This window comes from Aspergillus terreus, genomic scaffold (genome assembly GCF_000149615.1).
Source record: "Aspergillus terreus NIH2624 scaffold_10 genomic scaffold, whole genome shotgun sequence".
NCBI lineage: Eukaryota > Fungi > Ascomycota > Eurotiomycetes > Eurotiales > Aspergillaceae > Aspergillus > Aspergillus terreus.
The window spans coordinates 114,014-133,078 of NT_165933.1; the positions used below are offsets into that span (position 1 = coordinate 114,014).

General features: G+C 52.9%; 6 protein-coding genes across 6 annotated transcripts; 3 read left to right on the forward strand and 3 right to left on the reverse strand.

The window, feature by feature from the left end:
- Positions 1-209: 209 nt before the first annotated feature.
- ATEG_06888 (uncharacterized protein) lies at positions 210-6,275 on the reverse strand (the record flags this gene model as incomplete). Its single annotated transcript, XM_001209574.1, has 2 exons — positions 210-3,196; positions 3,251-6,275. The coding sequence occupies 2 exons, from the start codon at positions 6,273-6,275 to the stop codon at positions 210-212; spliced, it is 6,012 nt and encodes a 2,003-aa protein (XP_001209574.1).
- A 594-nt stretch (positions 6,276-6,869) lies between these two features.
- Positions 6,870-7,694, forward strand: ATEG_06889 (uncharacterized protein; the record flags this gene model as incomplete). The annotated part of the gene is made up of 1 exon (XM_001209575.1): positions 6,870-7,694. One exon carries the CDS (start codon positions 6,870-6,872, stop codon positions 7,692-7,694), a length of 825 nt encoding a protein of 274 aa, XP_001209575.1.
- A 166-nt stretch (positions 7,695-7,860) lies between these two features.
- ATEG_06890 (YbhB/YbcL family Raf kinase inhibitor-like protein) lies at positions 7,861-8,608 on the reverse strand (the record flags this gene model as incomplete). Its single annotated transcript, XM_001209576.1, has 3 exons — positions 7,861-7,891; positions 8,061-8,406; positions 8,485-8,608. 3 exons carry the CDS (start codon positions 8,606-8,608, stop codon positions 7,861-7,863), a joined length of 501 nt encoding a protein of 166 aa, XP_001209576.1.
- A 2,309-nt stretch (positions 8,609-10,917) lies between these two features.
- ATEG_06891 (uncharacterized protein) lies at positions 10,918-13,904 on the forward strand (the record flags this gene model as incomplete). The annotated part of the gene is made up of 4 exons (XM_001209577.1): positions 10,918-12,722; positions 12,812-12,842; positions 12,867-13,542; positions 13,564-13,904. The coding sequence occupies 4 exons, from the start codon at positions 10,918-10,920 to the stop codon at positions 13,902-13,904; spliced, it is 2,853 nt and encodes a 950-aa protein (XP_001209577.1).
- A 525-nt stretch (positions 13,905-14,429) lies between these two features.
- On the forward strand, positions 14,430-15,105 carry ATEG_06892 (GFA family protein; the record flags this gene model as incomplete). The annotated part of the gene is made up of 4 exons (XM_001209578.1): positions 14,430-14,577; positions 14,647-14,726; positions 14,790-14,903; positions 15,007-15,105. The coding sequence occupies 4 exons, from the start codon at positions 14,430-14,432 to the stop codon at positions 15,103-15,105; spliced, it is 441 nt and encodes a 146-aa protein (XP_001209578.1).
- Positions 15,106-15,349: 244 nt separating this feature from the next.
- Positions 15,350-16,033, reverse strand: ATEG_06893 (uncharacterized protein; the record flags this gene model as incomplete). Its single annotated transcript, XM_001209579.1, has 1 exon — positions 15,350-16,033. The coding sequence occupies one exon, from the start codon at positions 16,031-16,033 to the stop codon at positions 15,350-15,352; it is 684 nt and encodes a 227-aa protein (XP_001209579.1).
- Between the last annotated feature and the right edge of the window lie 3,032 nt (positions 16,034-19,065).

A 19,065-nucleotide genomic window follows, 5' to 3' on the forward strand; every position in this document is an offset into this window, starting at 1 on the left:
TCCAGAGATTACTAGTAAGAGTGGCGACATATGAGGCAGAAGAGTCTTGTCCAGTCTGTGTCAAAGCCATCTATTCTTTGCTACTGTGTGTATGACAGGATATTGCTGTTACGGGACCTAAGCAATGCTCAAGCAGATATAAGCAGAAGATACTAAACGAGGAGAGACGCATCATATTCCTATCTCCCAATAAGTAATCGTCGGGAAAGCTACTCATCTTTTCGAGCATACATGGCCAATATCTCCTCCTGGTTCCATGCATGCGCAGCATCCAACGCACTCTGTCCATCCTTGTTCTCTGCCAACGGATCCAGACCTAAACCGGCCAGCGTAGAAAATATCGCAGGGGCATCCTGGATGAAACTATCATCGTCATTACGTCGAGCAACGACATGCAGAAGCGTATCCCCCGCATCATTGGCAACGAAGATATCATGATCCGTAAACATGGCCGTCATCTCCTCCCGCATAGGCGGGTACGGCGTCTCAACATCCTCCTGGTACCATTTCTCTGTAGCCACGTACGCAAATACTGGGGTATTCCCTTTATCATCCCGGGCATTGCGGTCACAGCCAGCATCGACGAAGCGTCGGTACAGCTTCGCATATGCGCCGTATATATCGCCTGACCGGACTGCCCCGTCGTCGAGCATTTTGCCCTCTTCTGGGCGACGGCCGGTATAGCTGTATTGCATAAGAGAGGGAGCAATCAAATGAAGAGCCGTCCTGCCACATGGCCCTCGCTCCAGCGGATCTGCACCTGCGTCTAGGAGATCATTGATCATGTCCACCTTGATGTCTCCCAATGGATACTCCCGTCTGTCTTCCCTTGGAATAAATGCGTAGTACAACGGTGTCCGCCCGCGGTTGTCTTTGGCAGTCACGGATGCTGAATGCTCTAGGAGAGTCTGGACAGTGCGGCCCAGCTTGCAGTATGCTGCGTAGTGCAGTGGGGTGAGTCCGTCGTTGTCTTTGGCATGCACGTCCGCTCCGCCGGCTACTAGGTCGATCGCAGTATGCTCCTCGTCCAGGCTTCGTTGCCTTCGGTCGCTGGCCAACTTGCATGCTTTTATCAGGGGTGTCCTGCCGTTAATATCGCGTTGCTCCATGTCGTAGCCCGCTTGGTTGATCGGGTTCACAATCCCATTTCTCCCGCTGATCTCATGGAACGGCGTGGATCTGCCATTTTCCAGAGGAAGATAGGGATCAGCGCCATGTTCAAGCAGCAAAGACATGATCTTCTCTCGCGCTGGTACAATATTCTCCCACCCTGGGCAGGCTGCACGTTCCAAGATTGTTTGCACGCCAAACTCCTTTGATGGCATCTTTTCTGCCGGTGTCTCTAGCCTCGTATTGGGGTCAACTCCTGCCTGCAGAAGGATTTCCGTTGCAGGGATGTTGGAACCGTCGATCGCGGAGCATATAACCGGCTCCTTTCCAAGAGACAGGTCTGCGCCGTGATCCAGCACCATCTTTAATACTGCGGGACTTTTCTTGCTCTTAATAGCTGCGCCAATAGGCGCGAGGCCAGCAGATGAGACTACATTGATATCCGCCTTATAGGCAAGGAGTACTTTCAATGTCTGTTCAGGCCATAGTTCTCCAAGCGAGTGCTCCGACTCTCCAGCACTCAGCGCACAATGCAATGGAGTCTCTCCTTTGGCTCCCTTGGTATTGGGATCCGCTCCACAATCGAGAAGATAAGTTAGAGCAGCCGGGTGCCACCAGTGCTCGCCCTTGGCAAAGATGCGCATGGGTTCGTCAACACTAGACCGAAAGCTTTCTTGGCTTCCTCTGTACTGGGTCAGTAGCTTGATCATGTCGAGGTTCGGAAGGGCACGCTTTGCAGCTTCTGCTATCAGTGAAGCGTAGCAAGGCTCGAGATCCCCTGCATATGGTATCAACCTCCTCATCATGGATGTCAGCCCCCAACGTGCAGCTAGACGAAGAGGGGTGATGCCGTTTTCGCGCATTAGACGGAGACCTTTAGACCTGACAAGTTCCTCTACGAGAAGCTCATTCTTTGTGGACATGGCTCTTTCGAGAAATACGTGGCTGTCTTCCGGAACTTGGGCCGCTTCAACAACCGCTGATATGTTCTGGCTGATAAGAGAGCACAGCGATTCCCCGAGCGAGTCAATTGGTAATAGACTCCCTTCATGCGTAGGGTCACGGTATGCAACACCCATAGCTGCTCTCAGTTCATCAACAACTGCAGATGCACCCAACATCAAGGCCACATCGATTGCCATGAATTCGGAATTATCGAGATGCGCTGGATCAGCCCCAGCGCCAAGTAGCAGCCGCACAACCTCACGTATGTTCCGTGCGCCGTCCTCATCCTGGATAACCAACCCCATGAAATGGAGAGCATTTCTGTCTGCTCCAAACACGTCTCGTCGGCAATTCGGTTTAGAGCAATCAGAACCACATTTGCACCTGCCGGGTTTGTCAAGTGAACGATTCATTTCCACAAACTCGGCGGCGGCATGTAGGGGTGCTCGACCATCGCGATCGAACTTGTGAGGATCAGCTCCGGCATCTAGCAAGAGCTTTACGGACTCTGGCCGGCCTGACCGAGCAGCTTCATGAAGTGCTGTACGTCCAGACAAGCTCGGGGAGTCCACTTCCAAGGACTGTTTCTGATACAGGTCAAGCATAAGGCCCACGATGTTAGCTTGTCCGGCCCTCGCGGCAAAGTGAAGAGGCGTCTCCCCTCTGTGAGTTCTGGACTGTATGTTTGCTCCCGCTTGGATCAGCATCCACGAGTTTCTTTCCGCCTTGCTTGCGGCCAGGTGCAACGGCGTGATCCCTTCGTAGTCTGGAGCATTTACATCAAGTCCTCTCTGTGGATCCAGGACAAACGTCATCAAAGAGCTTGCACCTCTCTTCTCGCTTTGACGGGTCTTTCTATGCATGTCTATCGTTGCGGCCATGTGCAAAATCGTCCTTCCTCGGTGGTTCTGTCTCCCAGGCTCCACACCTAGCTCGAGAGCAGCCCATGCAGAGGACTGGGCACAGTACCATTCCTCCTTCCATGCAATGCTAGCATGAAGAATGGTGTTTCCACTATGGTCGACGGAATTAACATTAACTCCAGCGGCTATCAGCAATCTCATTACTTTCAGCTTGTTCTCAACGTCTACCGCGCCTGAGTTAACGTATGATACTTCGGTTTCGGCGACGAGGTGTAGGGCTATCCCTTGTCAGCAGCAGAGAAGGATAGCAATTGGTGCAGTCTTCTAGTTACCTGATTTTCCCTCATAGTCTGTAGCCTGCGCGTTGGCTCCCAAGTCCAACAGTACCTTTACGGTATCGTAAATGCTTCGAGCCCAGGGCTTAGCGAGGAATGCCAACAGGATGGTATGACCGCGGTAATCTCGTGATTCAAGAGAGAACCCCTTATCAAGCATCCTCTGTATGACCGACGGCTCGTGTTGTCCGCGTTTGACCAGCCTATGCAACGCCGTTTCGCCGGCCTGATTCTGGATCTCGGGGTTCGCCATATCAACCCAGCGTTCCACACGGAGGCGAGCGATCGAAGCGGCAGCGAGATGAGCTGCGGTGTTCCCGTCTGCATCTTGGCGATCGAAGTCAACGTTCAACTCATGGAAGGGCTCCAAGTCCATATATGCGAATAAATCATCACGTTCCATTATAAACGTCTTCCCATCTGTCTTTCGAGCAGCATTGATGTCCACGCCGGCATGAACTAACAGCCTTACCAATTCCAAGTCGACCGGGATGACTTTAAGGACATGGAGGGGCGTGTTGCCGTCAAAGTCTGTGACGGTGGCATCAGCACCATGTGCAAGCAGCACAGACACCATTGCCCGACCGAACTCCTCTTCTTCGCGGGGTAGGTGTTCGATAGCAAAAAGTGCCGTTTGTCCCTCATGGTTTCGGTCATTGACATCGGCCCCAGCCCTCGCTAGCAGATCAGCTACACGGTGCATGTTGTGGATGGAGCCATGAGGGGCGTGCACTTCAGACAAATGAGCCCACCCATGTAGAGGCGAGTAGAATGGGCGGGAAGGCGCACTCCTTCCGCGTGTCGCTGCCTTCAACTTCCTCAACCTCGAACGCTTCGAAAACATCGCAGGATTTCTTTTGTCTTCGGATACTGCGTTGGGGTCCGCGCCATGCTCCAAGAGCACCTCGACCGTATCAGGCTCACGGGCGTAGGCAGCCAGATACAGCGGCGTATTCCCATCGGCGTCTCTGTCGTTGATGGAGAGACGCACCTCCGGATCCTGGAGTAATGCGCTCAGGATTTTGGACTTGCCAGCAGCCGCGGCCCAGTGGAGGGGGCCGTTTCGAAGATGCTCCACATTCAACTTTCGCTGGAGCTCCTCAAGCACTTCCAAATGCCCATAGCGACATGCGTAGAATAGGGCGGTACGGCCAATAGGCCCATAGTAGCTGTCGTCTTTTGATTTCGGCAGCATCGGGTCCGCGCCGCCTTCAAGGAGAGCACGCATCGCACGCGGACGGTTCTCATTAGCGGCATGATGCACTGGCGCCATGCCGTTTTTATCGACGGCACCATGGTGAGCACCATGCTGCAATAGGAGGGTGGCGATATCCGCATGGCCGGCTTTGGCCGCATATGCCAAAGGCGTCTTATCCCATTCGTCGGTGATGTCCACATCCATGTCGGACACGATGCGCTCCACGTATCTTCTGAGACCGGCGAACGCAGCCACATGTAAGGCCGAAGATGACGCAATGAGACCACCACGGCTTGCCCTATAATAGTCCTTCCATGTATCAAACTTCACAGGATTGTGACGGAGAAGACTGTCGATGATCGCCAGTAGCTCTTCATCAGAGCTGTCCGCCTCGGCGGCATGCACGGGCCAGTACAGTGCCGAGTACTGCAGGAGTGGGAATTGCTGCATTCTTTCCTTGAGCTTAATGTTGTACTGTTGCCCCAAGGCACCGGACGGCAGGTTCACGTCGAAATCGCCGCTGAGGAGATAACTAATGCAGGTGCGGGCAATATGAGCATGTGCTTTGGTGGAATCCAGCACAGGCGTGTCGCCGGACGTTCCTTCTGTCCGTCGAACGTGGCTGATATTCGGATCCCGGAAGAACTCCGTCAGGGAATGGTGTATGATCTGGATTACACCATCCTCGCAGAGCTCCAGGAGCGGGCCACATGCTGTGCGGACGGCGACCTTTGCATCCTGGTCTACCCGCAGACCTCCACGGTCTGGTAGGGAATCAATCGCGGTTGCTAGTTCCAGCAAACGCAGTGGCCGGGCAGAGTGTGTGATCCACTGTAGTACCAGTCGTTGGAACGAGAGGGTCGTGCCAGAACGCTCAGCATGCTCGCGGAGAATGTCAGTGTACATGTCTCCCAGACCGTCGGGGAGCTGGCCAAGCTGCGACGTGATGTCTTCGGGGTGTGACAATAGCTCGTCCATCATCAGCCGTGCATATAGGAACAGGCCTCGCCCTTTCTCGCATATTGACGTCTTGATGGAGGCTGCTTCCTCCGGCTTAATGGGAGGCTGGTGCGTGCTCAGTCGATGCTCGATATATCTCTCGATATCTTGATCGACGTGTCGACGGTCCAGTCTCAGATCGATCAGCCCGGACGTGCCCCGGAAACGCTCCTCAAGATAGAGTAGCTGACGGCTGGTCAAAACGAGCTTGATGGAAGCGGGTTGGCGATTGGCGAGATCGATCAGCGATCGGATGAAGTCCTCGTGGCTGGGTTCCATTTCGTCGAGTGCATCCACCACGCAGAAGACCCGGCTCGTCGTTGTCAAGGCTGAAGAGAGACATTTCCACAACTCTTCAAATGGAGCTGCGTCCACGGAGTGGTGTCTTTCCTTCAACGCCTTGAGACTTGTCTGCAGCTGTGGGCTATGAGGCAGTAGGCCGCAGGCAAAGTCTTGACACAAGGATCGAGGGGTCCGATTGGACATGATGATCTCGCGGAAAAAGAAGAACAACACTGGACACTCTCCCTGGGCCTGGAGTCTCTGGATAAAACGAGCGGCGACCACGGACTTTCCACTTCCTGGGATGCCTCGAATCCACAAGGCGCCCTGGTCGTCGTCCTTCAGCCAGCGGCGGTACTGATCCGTCTCCAGGATCCATTCTCCCGTGCCGGGGACGTAAGAATGGATGTGTTTTTGGTATTCGCTCGCGGGGGAATCCGAGTCCGTTGGACACAGCCAGTCCTTGATCTCGGCGACAGTTTCTGCCGGTTCCCCTACGTTGACGTTGTCTACCACCACGTAGTCTGGGTCGATATCCGCCATATCTGAAGGGGTACTGAAAGAATGGTGTCTAGAGAAAGAATCCTGGAGGTTCAAGTTTTCAACTGAATCACTCGAGTCATAGGCTGACGGTGGGGGCGAGACAGATTGCCACTAGCGCTCGCTAAAGAGACTGGCATTGATGGACACGATCGTTGCATGGATGATGTTTTGCACGATGTTTGCGTAAGAGTAGAACTGGGGCAGATTCTTCGAACGTTCTCAATATCCAGTGTTTGAAATTTTTATAATAACGCATACCAAGGGTGAGTCTCCTCGACCATTTAGTTGCGTTATACCTCCCAAGAGGTGGTCCATCTCGGTGTTGCAGGTAATTGAACCCAAATGCAGAATGTTTTCACCGCGGGAGTTCTGGTATCGGAGATATGATTTGATGCTGTTCTTCTTAGCGAGGTATCCTAGCATATTATGACAATTGGCGGTAGGATGGCATATTTGCTTGAAATGAAGTAGGTTGTTTGGAAGAGGTGGTGCTCGGATACCCTGTACAACTCACGACCCCGGATACATAAAGGGGCTCGATCACACCCGTCGGAGCCGCTACGCTTCTCCCTCTTACTTGCAACCAGGACAGTCATGAATGGCTATCCGGTGATGATGCGACCCGAGGGTATCTCTCGTATAATCGCATTCGGTACGACGGGAATCGTCTGCCTGGACTCTCGCCATCCGGAGCAAGTTATCAAAGCTCCTCTCCGACACAGGCTTGAAGGATGCAATAAAGATATCGTTGAGACAACGCTGCACCGAGATGAGTTTGCCCGGTCATGTTTTGAGCGCGAAAAGACCATCTACCGAATTCTACCCAAGCACCCGAACATCCTCAATTGCCTTGAAATCACGGACGACTGCATCCGCTTCCCATTCATGCGACTCGGCACCCTGCGCGAGTATCTTCAAACCCACAATCGAGAAATCCAAAGCCACATTCGGGAACAGTGGATTGCAATGGCCATCAGCGCCGTCTCCCTGGTCCATAGCTTTGGGATTGTCCACGCCGACATCAGCACACGAAACTTTCTTGTTGCCGATGACTTATCGATCAAGCTGTGCAATTTTTCTGGCTCAGCAGTTGGCGAATCTGATTCCCTTGTTGAGGAGGAAGATCGGTATCGGATGGCCCCGGATTCTCCCCGGTCCAAGGTGACGGATATCTTCGCTCTAGGGTGTTTGATGTACGAAATCACGACTGGCCATCGCCCATACGAGGAAATCAATGACAGCGATGACGAGGAGATTGAAGATCGCTACTCTGCTGGACAATTTCCATGTCTTGATGGTCTTCCTTACCGAGAAATAATACACAAGTGTTGGACTTGTCAATACACCAGCATCGAACAGCTTAAGCTCGAGGTCGTGTCTACAGTGCAGAGAGACTGTTCACTGCCTTCAGGCCATTAAACCTGCCATTTTATCCGAGTATTACGATGGCATCTGTGTGGGATAAGCCATCAGGAGCCTGTAGTAGAGGGCTTTTACTTCTAATAATACTACCGGTATATGTCTATGGTCTTTATCTCGCGTGCCCATGAAGCATTTTTGGAAAAGATGAGCCTATTATAATCTTTTAACTCTTGTCGTAGCTGGCCTGGCTGATACTAAAAAGATATAAAAGTTAACATTATACTATATCCTTCCTGATGCGTGCCTATCAATGCGCAATATCAACAAAAGCTCCTTCCAGAGTGATATCAGTTACTAGTAAAGTAATTCGCCGCCAGAATGGACTTCAACCCGATCTTCTTTTCCCACGCATCGAGATCATACCTCATCCGATGCATATTGCCCAGTTTCTGCCCGTTAGGCGGCGCATACTTCTCCACCTTGAACGCCGGTGGCTCCTCGTATAAGATGAAAATGTACCGGTGCGGTGAGCTCCCAGGGGGAGGCGCGGGTCCGATGTAGTTGGCGACAAATGGTACCGTGGCAGTTAACGTATAGGTGCTTGGATCAGTCTCGGACGGAGTCGGTTGGAGACCTGACTGGATCCAGTGGAGGATTGGGCCTAAGACGCCGAAGGAAGGGAAGGGGGCGTCAATATCGAGGCCAACAACCATGTAAGTGCTGCTTGGGGAGAGACCGCGGAAGGAGAGTTGAGGGGGGGATTGCGCATCTACATAATCATACAGAAGTGGTCAGTCTCACGCCCCAACCTGTCTGTCATCGCGAGTAACACGATTCAGCGGCTGACCTGCCCTGCCAATGTACTGGCCCGGTTCAACGCTTGTATGGCTGCCAACTTGTAGACCGAGGACTTTTGACGAGTCCTGCTTGATTAGGGAGAGAGCTTTCTTGACGCTGTTATTCGCCGGCATGATCGATAGAGATGTTGAGAGGGAGGGGGGAGAGTATGTGCAAGTCAGAGGGAGTGAGAGGGTTAAGACGTAATATGATAGCGTGAGCTACAAATCGGGCTTAATGGGCGGAGATTAGGGAAACTCCGCCAACAACGAAGAGATCTACGCTTTTGGGCTACTAGTAACTGCTGCACTGCCGCATTCTTGCTGCCGTTATCTATAGGGCTAGCAAGCACCTGGATAACCCGGAATTTCATCAGATGACTTCTACGTTGAGGCTGAAGGACTCCAAGTTACCGTTCTTTGCCCTGAGCCCTGCTGTCCTGGTATCCTGGGAACTGTATAAGCTGCGGCGCCCTCTGGCTTCAAGCTCGTCTTGAGATACGACTACGCGTGCAGGGGAATATTCCACTTCCACTTGCCTAGACTGGATGGCAACACCTCTATGGCAACACCTCTATCATCAAGGTTCCAATCCTTGGCCGACTTTATATGCTTGTGATGTACCGGACTTCTCCTGAGCGACCGGTGAGCAGGAGGCTGTTGTGCTTTCATGTTCCGGTGGGAGCCGGTGGTGTCTTTCGGGCAACAATCTAGATTTGAAAGGATCCGTAGTCTATATTGGAACAAGCATTTGCGGCATTCCTTGGCTGGGCTAGCCAAGTCGGGATGTGCGGAGTAGATGGCCATCATTGAGGGCTGGGATTATGAGTTAGCGCCTACCTGGTTGGACGGAGATACGCCGTAGTTGGCATTACCAGACGCAGTCCAATCCGGGCTTGCTCTGGTTCCCTGGAGATAAGTATATGATGGTGGCTGTAAGGTGCTGTAAGGTGGCTGGAAAGAAGATCTCACCTGCTTCAGCCATCTGTATGCGAACTCTGACCTGCGTGTACAAGACCGTGCAGGTATTCACTGGTGAGAGTAACTTCCTCCGGAGTCCAGATACTTTTGACCATCAGTCATTCAAGAAGCCAGCAAGGGGAGCACTCTTCTGGGACCTGAAGACCGACTAATCCTGGAAGTTACTACGAGGCTGTTTGGGCCCTCCGCTGAACAGTGGATATTCACTTTATAGCTGACGACGTCCAATTCAGTGAATCAGATATCTGACCTCACTGTCATTCTATGGAAGTCGGGCTCCCCAGTGCAGTGCTGGCCTTTCCACCGTTGCCCACAGATAGGGTATTATTTCTTGACACGGCCTCCCTATCAATTCGAGAAAAATCAACACTGGCTACCATTTATCAAGACTGCCGGTACTGCCACACCAACGGATAGTTCCAATTCTGGGCTGGCACCAGCAGGTCATGAGTTTTTCCATTTAGCGGCTACGGAAATGGCAGCACAGCGAACCGGGCGCGGTTCCTTGTTGATCCATAAAGCGAGAGGTATTGCATGTTACTGAATCGCCACATTGCATCTAGTCAAGCCCTAGCACCAGTCGCGCATTATATTAAATTAGTCTCACGCGCCGCTCTGATGCTCCATCCTGATCCGGATGCTTACAGGACACAAGTGAGCCACATCGAGGACCTGCAGATGGAGACCCTGACAGGCTTTCTCATTTCCAGTCAATCAAAGTCGCAGCCTGCGATGGAGAGCAGGGAAGGCTTTGCACAGACGACTGGGTTTGTTCGTTTAACAGAGCACAGACACGCCCAGCTCGCGCAAGATCCTAGACCATTCGGAATATACCAAGCAATCCAGCGCTTGGTTTTGCTTTGGCCCCATGTGCCAGTGTATTCAGCATATCGCTTGTGTCGGCCTGACGACCTGGGTATAGATTCCCTCTTGGTTATGGAAGTAACTAATGAAATCAAGACGGCCTTTGGTGTGGACACCGGTATGAACACCTTTCTCTTCTTCCCGAATTTGCAAGTTGCCTACTCCTACGTGTATGGACGACTGTTGCTGCACATTATCCGCTGAGTTATATTTGTCAAGCTGATCGTCCGCTTTACTAGGCTGAACTGCTAATTTAATAAATACGAGCGGCATCCTGCATGGAATACAAGCTAGCAATGGGAATACGAGAGATGGTGATGGAGCATCCAATGATACTACATATTTGTAGCCTTCATCCCGCGTGCCCATGCAGAGATTCGATAAGATTAGGGCCTGTTATGATCCTTCAATTCTGCCTCTTGGCCTGCTTGGAGGCTATCAGGGGCGCATGAGTTAAGAGCGTATGTCCCCCGTGTTTTTCTCACTGCGAAAGAAGTCTTCTTCACCGTGATTATTGATATGAGATAAGTGTCCACGGCAATATATACCAACTGCATGAGCTTCGACATGACCAGTCTCGTGTAGTCCAAGAAAGCACGATGTTATCCGACAAACCAACGGGGATACCAAACTGGAAACCTCTCTCCTTTCAACCTCTGTATCTTCTCATTCTGATCGCCCTTCATGTTGCGTCAATCGCGGGCATCCAGATAGTGGTGAGTAAACATGGCCAGGACATCGCAGACATCGATCTGGTCCGACAGAACACGACCAACATCAACCCCCACAGCATATTCATCTTCGAGGAGAACAGTGCCACTGCCTTTCTAGCCTGGCAATACCTCCCCGTAGCCATAGCCACCATAATCGGCCTATGCTGGGAGACCCTCGACGTTACTGTCCGGAAACTCGAACCGTTCCATCAACTCTCCAGCGAGGAGGGAGGCGACTGGTCCAACAGCATAGGTCTCGATTACGTCGCCCAGTTCAGCTTCTTTGTGCCGTACATCGCTCTCAAGAACAGACACTATGCCGTCGCCGTCGCTGCATCCGTATACGTCCTCTCCGCATCGATCATACCAGCCCTGACAGGCGCCATGTGGAGCATCGAATGGGGCAGTCTCTCCTACTCCTCCGACCGAGTTAATGGACCACGATACGCAACCGTCTCGATCAACCATGGGTTCGCGATCGCAACCCAAGCCCTGCACGGGCTCGTCACAGCAGGTGGCATCGTCCTGCTCTTCGTCCTCTGGCGCCGCCGCACCGGCCTCTACCACGATCCCCGGGGGATAGCCGGTCCGGTCTCGCTAATCAGCGAGGCCAAGCGCTGCGATTCCAAAATGCTCACAGTCTTCGGCCAGATCCCGTCCTTCAGCAGCTCCGACGTACTCGCCCGCTCGCTCAAAGACATCCGCTTCCGACTGAAGCACATGTCGACGGCGCCAGAGGACGGCACTCTCGGCAACGCATATCAGCTGGCCGCCGACTCCGCACCCGCCATCGTCAACCGCAGCCAAGACAGCGTCTTCCACCACAACCGCACCGACGCCTCTGGGTGGTGGCTCCAGAAGCGCGCCGTCTGGGGCGCCGAGATCTTCCTCTGGCTGGGGCAGGCGGCCATCGCAGCCGCGATCTACAAAGTCGCGCAGGTAGTCGCTCCCGACGACGTCGCGGATCGCATGAAGCCGACCATCGCGAAGATGGTGTACACGCTGTGCACGACGATCGGCGGCATGATGTGGCAGAGCATCCAGCGCGATGTGCAGCTGTTCGAGCCGTGGCGACAGCTGGCGCGGGGACGCGCTGCGTCGGCACTGGAGACGCTGGTGGAGCGAGACGTGTCCCGGTATGGAGTGGTTCGTGGCGGCCTTTTGAGCCTGCGGAAGGGCTGGCTGGTGTCCGTGTGGGCGTCTTTTGCGGTGCTCATGGTGCATGTCGCGACAGTTTTTATCCCGCCCCTGCTGGAGCTGGTGTATGCGGCTGGCATGGTGGACGCCTCGCCGTTCAAACAGCGCGAGATCGGCGTGCTGACGGGCTCAAAGGGGCTCGCTTTGGCGATTACCGGCATCGCGATCCATCTTGTCATCTTTTGCAATTTGGTCTTTCTGTTGTTGAGCGGGAGGACGAGGCCGTTCATGCCGCGACGGCCGGCGACACTGGCCAGCCAGATCTTGTACGTGTGCCGGAGTGACAGGCTCTTGGATGCGTTTGCCGGTACCTCTATGGCGTCCAATGCGGAGCTGGCGCAGCGTCTGAGCAGCCATGGAGGGACATATCGCTTTGGATGGTTCTTATGGCCGTGGAGGCGGATCTGGTTCGTCGCAGTGGAAGAGCAGACACCAGGAGCAGCGTGGAGAGAGTTTGATTTCACCAGAGGGACCCATGATTTCCAATATTGCATGTAATTGAGTCTTGGTTGTAGCTGGGTCTGAGGTTGTTTCTATACTCTTGCAATACCGTTGTACTCAACATATAGATCAAGTATGTCAGTATACCATCCATTCAAGCATCTACAATATCCGTAGGTCTGATAAAACAAGCCTAGGCAGTCGGATATCGGTACCAGAACCCCGCCGAACCAAACCCATCATTTTTTGCTCCATTTCTTGTCTGCAACACCCACTCATACTGCATACTGCATACTCCATACTCCATACCCCATACCCCCATACATACAACCATGGACCCAGAAGACCTCCACCGTCTGCTCCAAACAGACATCCGAACCGAACTCCCCTCCGACACCGTCGCCCGCATCATCACCCAGCCGCCCTTCGTCTCCGTCCCGGGCTTCATCAACGTCCGCGACATCAGCAGCGTCGACTCGGCCGTGCGCCGCGGCATCGCCTACCGCTCGGCGGCGCCGCCAGTCGCGCTCTCAGCCGAGGCCCAGCGCGCCCTCGTGCACTCGCTCGGCGTCACCACCATCTTCGACCTGCGCCGCCCGCTCGAGCGCGCCAAGCTGCCCAACCCGGTCATCGACGGCGTCCAGACCGTCTGGCTGCCGTACGCCTTTGAGGCGCCGCCGCCCACCTACGCCGACTTTGGCGGCCGCGACGGCGGCATGGAGAGCTTCACCCGGCTGTACCGCAGCTATCTCGACACGCACGTCCCCATCTACAAGCGCGTATTTGAGCATATCCGCGACCGGCCGCAGGAGCCGTTCTTGTTCCATTGTTCAGGTTTCTCTTTCTCTTTTCTCCCAGGACGCGCTTTCGGCGGTTAGGGCTAACGTTGCGCAGCCGGCAAAGACCGCACCGGCGTGCTCGCCGCGCTGATCCTCCGCGTGGCCGGGTGCGCCGACGCCGCCATCCTCCACGACTACATGTTAACGCGCGCGGGTATCGAGCCTGCGCGGCCGCGGCTGTCGGCTATGCTGCAGGCGCACCATGGCGTCGAGGCGGACGAGCTCGAGCGCACGGGTATGGCTGCGCTGTTTGGCGTGCAGATGCAGGGTATGCTTGGGTTTCTGCGCGCGCTGGACGAGATTGGCGGTGCTGAGCGGTATCTGCATATGCGACTGGGGTTGTCGGAGGATGATGTGCGTGTGATTCGGGGGAATTTACGGGTAGACGGGGTGTAGGTGGTAGGATTCAATCGATAGAAGCATGAGTCAGGTTTATTAGGGTCTCGGGAGCGAGGGATTTGCACTGAAATATAAAGACTCCTACACCCAGGAGTATTACTTATCTCTTATATCTCTAGCAGTTCATCGCATCCATATTGGGAGTCTGTCATGAATTATAGGCCTAGATCCTATGGGCTTCGGTTGGCTTTGGCGAGGTCTAGAAGCGGCAGCATCCGGATCATCTCGTATTGGCTCGGAGATGTTCACTAATCATGCTTTTGCTTCACTGACTCATTAGTTATAGCTCTCACCAGAATCCTTCTCTTTGAACAGATTGAAACAACATTTGGAATCATCAGCCCCACAGTCCCGATATCCTAACCGTTGGGGCTCAACCTTCGCTCAACATCGTGAGATGCTGCTGAGAAGAGCCCTGTCAACCACTATAAATACTCTTCTGTACTCGCTGTCTCTAGAACACCCGACCTATCCAACACTTTTACGCGCGCAAGCTGGGAAGAAACCTCTACAGTCGAAAAGATGGCTCAATCCAAGGATGCTGAGAACAAGGATCTTGTCGACCTGTCGGCTCATGTCTCTTACGAAGGAAGTTGTCATTGCAAGGCCGTGCGCTTCGCTGCGAGACTGCGGTCTCCGTTATCTGAATCAACTGTGATTTCTTGCAACTGTATGTGCACTATCACATAACCCTGCATGATTATAAAACAGCTTGTCTTTATGCTAAGAAACTCTCCAGGTAGCTATTGTCATATCGCCGGCAGTCTGCTCGTCTTCGTAGACGATCTTGAAATCCACCACGGTGCAAGTGAACTAAAGGTATGGTCTGCTGGTATCTACCTCTCTTACAGTCCGCAGTATTGAACTGACGCTTCTGTATAGGAATATCGCTTCGGCACACGGACTATACAGATCTTCTTTTGCGGGTCCTGTGGTGCCAACGTGTACAACGAATCACTGAACCCGAAGTTTAGACATGGCGGACATGCAGTGAATGTAGGTGGACCGATTTCTTTCCATTCCTTTCAGCTTTTGTCCCTGGTTACCTTGCTCTTGCTTAGCACTACCCATGAGAGCGCGTCGAAGCTAACAGATATAGGTGCGCCTTTTCCATGGTATTGATCTGGAGGATATTAAGATTACCAAGACCAACGGGAAAGCCTTACATTTACCACCTTTGGAAGAGACACCGCTCTAGCACCGGCTAGGCATCATTCCTTGTTAAGGCTGACTTGTGTATTATGACTTGACGGAGCGGAGGGACATTATATGATACTCAAATATCTCCAAAGTATTTTTGACGGGTCCGTTCCATCGCGAGCTCTTCGGGCATGGGTTGGAGGAACTTGTCAATCTCGTTGGCCCAGAAAGGATTCTGCGGATTGACCTGATGGGCAGAAGTATATTCCCAGTATGATGGATACCAACCAGCAGTTTCCCAGTCAAATAATACCAACAATATCATCTCCGCGAGCAAGAATATTAAGACTGCTAAGATCACCATGGGTAAACACCAAAGGCCAAGATTTGCTGCTCTGCTGTTTGAAGAGCTCTTCAACTTCAGGGTCAAACCCTGACTCATATTCCATTCCTCTGCGTAAATGCCGATGGAAATCCTGGATAGTATCAAAAGGACCAAAGTGTATGGAAGGACCCGGAACACGAAAGTCAAACAGTGATCCGCCATCAACAGAAGCGATCCCTATATCTTTAGGGGGTTGCAGGTCTCGCATCTCGCAGATCATTTCTGCTAATTGTGAAAGAAGCTTCTGCTTTGAACTCTCACTTCGTCTCACCCAGCCTTTTCCGAGCATATCTCCTTTGATTCTTTCCATCACGATGTACGTGCTCCCGGAACGAGTAAACGCACATATCACTTTTGGTACTGGGATAGATGTATGTTGCGCTATGAAACGCATTGATGCTGCTTCAGATAAATGTATGCGGCGCCCGTATTTCACACAGTGTCCGCCAGTTAACATGAGAACGGGCCCACCTCGAGGTCGAATACGTCTGAGGAGTTTGATGGCCAGTAACACCAAACACCGGTTCAGAGGGTTGTCGTTGACTGGTTTGGATGCGTTCACTAAAGCGGTGGACGAAGGCCCCTTTTGACTCGGCGACATCATGGTCATTCGCTAGGCGGGAGTGTTGATGGGATATCGCTTTGCTGGACCAGAAGACACTTAGTATGGAGAGAAGGATTTCGGGAGACCAAATGATGATTGAACAAGTGTAGTGACGGAATACGAGTCTTTGTAGGAGGCTGAGGTTGATGGCCGGAGCCACATGCACGTGACATCGCCTGACAGGGTCTATAAGCCAGCTGCCACCGGAACAAGGATATATGTTCAGTACAGCATTGTGCTGGTAGCGTTGGTAGCGTTGGCAGCGTTTGTCGCTAAATATACCGTCCCACTATCCCTGTGTCACTGTGTGCACTGGTGGAGGCCCTGCATGTCTTCTGTCACCATGTCCGAGGACAGCAGACAGCCTGTATATTGACGCAAGCAAATCCCTCGCAGACCTCCTCGCTCTGGCAAGGTTCATGTTAAGGTTACCTCCGTGAGCGGTAGATGCGAAGGAGTTTTCTGGAAAGCTACGCGGAATGTTCCAGACAGCGTGCGCTGTCTGGGAAATCGTCCATGGTCTTGTGTCAACGGTAGTGCATTAAGCCAGACGAACAGAATAAGCTGGTGTCTATATCAACAAGCAGAACTAAGTCTAGCGCCGGAGCTATATCCCCTTCATACAACCAACACCCTCGTCAACAAACAGACGCAATCTGCTCCCTATTCAACCCCGTCTTGTTACTGCGGCAATGGATGCGCCTGCAATTTCGACCGGCTCATTCACGAAATGATGTCCCGAGAGGACCAGCCGGGACATCACCATGGCGATACCGCCGCTCATCATAATCTTAGGGCATCCGCACAGCGCACGCAAGCAACGCCATAACCCCGCCCTGCTTCTTGCATTGCGATATTCCAATATCGGCCGGACGAGGGGCCCGCAGGCGGCCGCACGTGGAGACACTAACAGCAGCAAACAGCGGCGCAGCGCACGGAACATGATCTGCGGGCTGCCGCGGAGGGGACTTCGTTAGTGCTGCAGGACGAGATGGCATGCGGCGAGGGGTTCGGCCTGGGGCCGAGGCGGAGGGCCGATGCGATCTGTCATATCGATCCCGGTAGTCTGTTGCGGATCGTCGTGATTACCGGTAAGTTGGGCGGAGGATGCGGTGTAAGGGATGAAAGATGCATACAGAGATAACCTGTTTGGTGGTGGTCCTTAATACTTCAATAATCGGAAATCGGAAGAATCGAATCAAGGGTTGAAATATCAGGTTGGGATCTACTTAATAATTGTTGGAGAGTAAGTCAGGGAGTTAGTGGTGTTCAATTAACTCTTTAAAGGGATTTATGGTTAAGTTGGGCGGATGTGAGTGCTGTATATAGGGAGTGATGGGTGGTGGTCCAAGATATATATCTCTGTATACTCCGGATTGTTGGACCTGATCTTATCTACGTACATCGGCTTTTACCAGGATACCGCTTACTAGGCGGTATCTAAATACAGACTATGCTCCGTACGATACTCGCTCTAAAGTTAGGTATCTCGGATGTGACAGGTCTTCTACTTCACCGTTCATTCCCAATAGTCCCTCGACCGTTACTCCAAGCTCGGACCATAAGGTTCGATGCGGAGGCCGATATGTGGAGTCGGATTCCAGGGTTTCGGACAGCAATCGGGCTGAATCAGTTATCTAGGGAGTACGGAGTACTACTTGTACAAGTACTACAGCATCAGTGATCAGGATCAATGGTTTTCCCGGTGGCAATGATCGCGATGGCAAACACGTGATGAGGGTTTTTGGTCGGCATTTCAACCATTCTTTTTCACGAGTCTGCGAGAAAGTCCACAGGCGAGATGTGAGTGAACGACTGCTGGATATGCTGGTTAAATCCGTGGCGATAGCATTGACCTAGTGGCGGCGAGAGAGAAGTATAAAAAGAGGGCCTGAAGCCTAAGGCGCGTGTTTATCACTTACTCTTTTGGGCCTACAGTGGCAATCGCCACTGTTGTTGATCGCCAGCGGCAAAACCATCGTCATGATGATAATAAATAGAACGGATCACATAGTCCAGCACATGCAAGGGAGCCACGGTTAGGGGCCCCCGCGTTCCCTTATCGATTATTTATCGATAGAAGAAGGTTGTTTGTGTGGGGTCATGAGTATGATACTCGGGTTGTAGGTGGTGGTAGAATCCGACAGTACTAGGTACTGGATAATACCATCGAATGATGAAGATATTCGCGAATATTCTCGACAGATTCTACAGTGAGAACCATGAGTAGAGAGAGACTATGTAGGAGAATCACGATACGCACGAAAATATGTTGTTGATCCAGACGCGTGACGCTTCCGGCGCTAAACTCCAAACAGAAGGAGGGTCAACAACACCAACGCGAGTCGCGCGTGCCCAACCGAAACATCTCTCCCACCACCACCACCACCACCACCACCGCTACTCTACTACTACCACCACTACCACTACGACCACCACCCCTACTGCTCACTCCTATCAGCGCAATGCCTGACTAGTCGCAGTAGCCTCCCTTCGCTACTTACCGCGTCTAATTTTGATCTTTCTTTCTCTATCTCTCGACTCTACCTTCTCTTCATTAACTTCACCTGGGTCCAGCCCCCCACTCGCTATTGTCCTTCCGTAAGGGCGACTCCTCGGATATTTGATCCTCAACGCAGTGAGGCTGCATACCGCAACTTCCCCCGTCCCGGCCGGCCGCGCTCCATCCCTTTCTTCTCTCAGCCTGTCGCGTGGCTCTCGATATCACAGCCTGCTGCTTCTTTCGTCTCGGGCCTTCCTCCACCCCCTTGCGCCTGTCCGCTGCCTCCCACACTGGAGGTTTTAAATTGAAAAGAAAGGGAGACGGAAGGGACTCCAGACGTTCATCCATCCCTCCGGTTCGCCTCCGCCCTTTCGCGTCTTGCTAGCGACTCTTGCATCTCTCCGCTGCGCGCGCGCATCCTGTTTATCGCTCCTTGTCAACCCTCGTCTCGCGCGCGCGCGCGCGAACACCCCGTCCGCCTCTGTCCAACCGCTCTTCGCCTGCATCCTCGCGACGCGACGCCGTG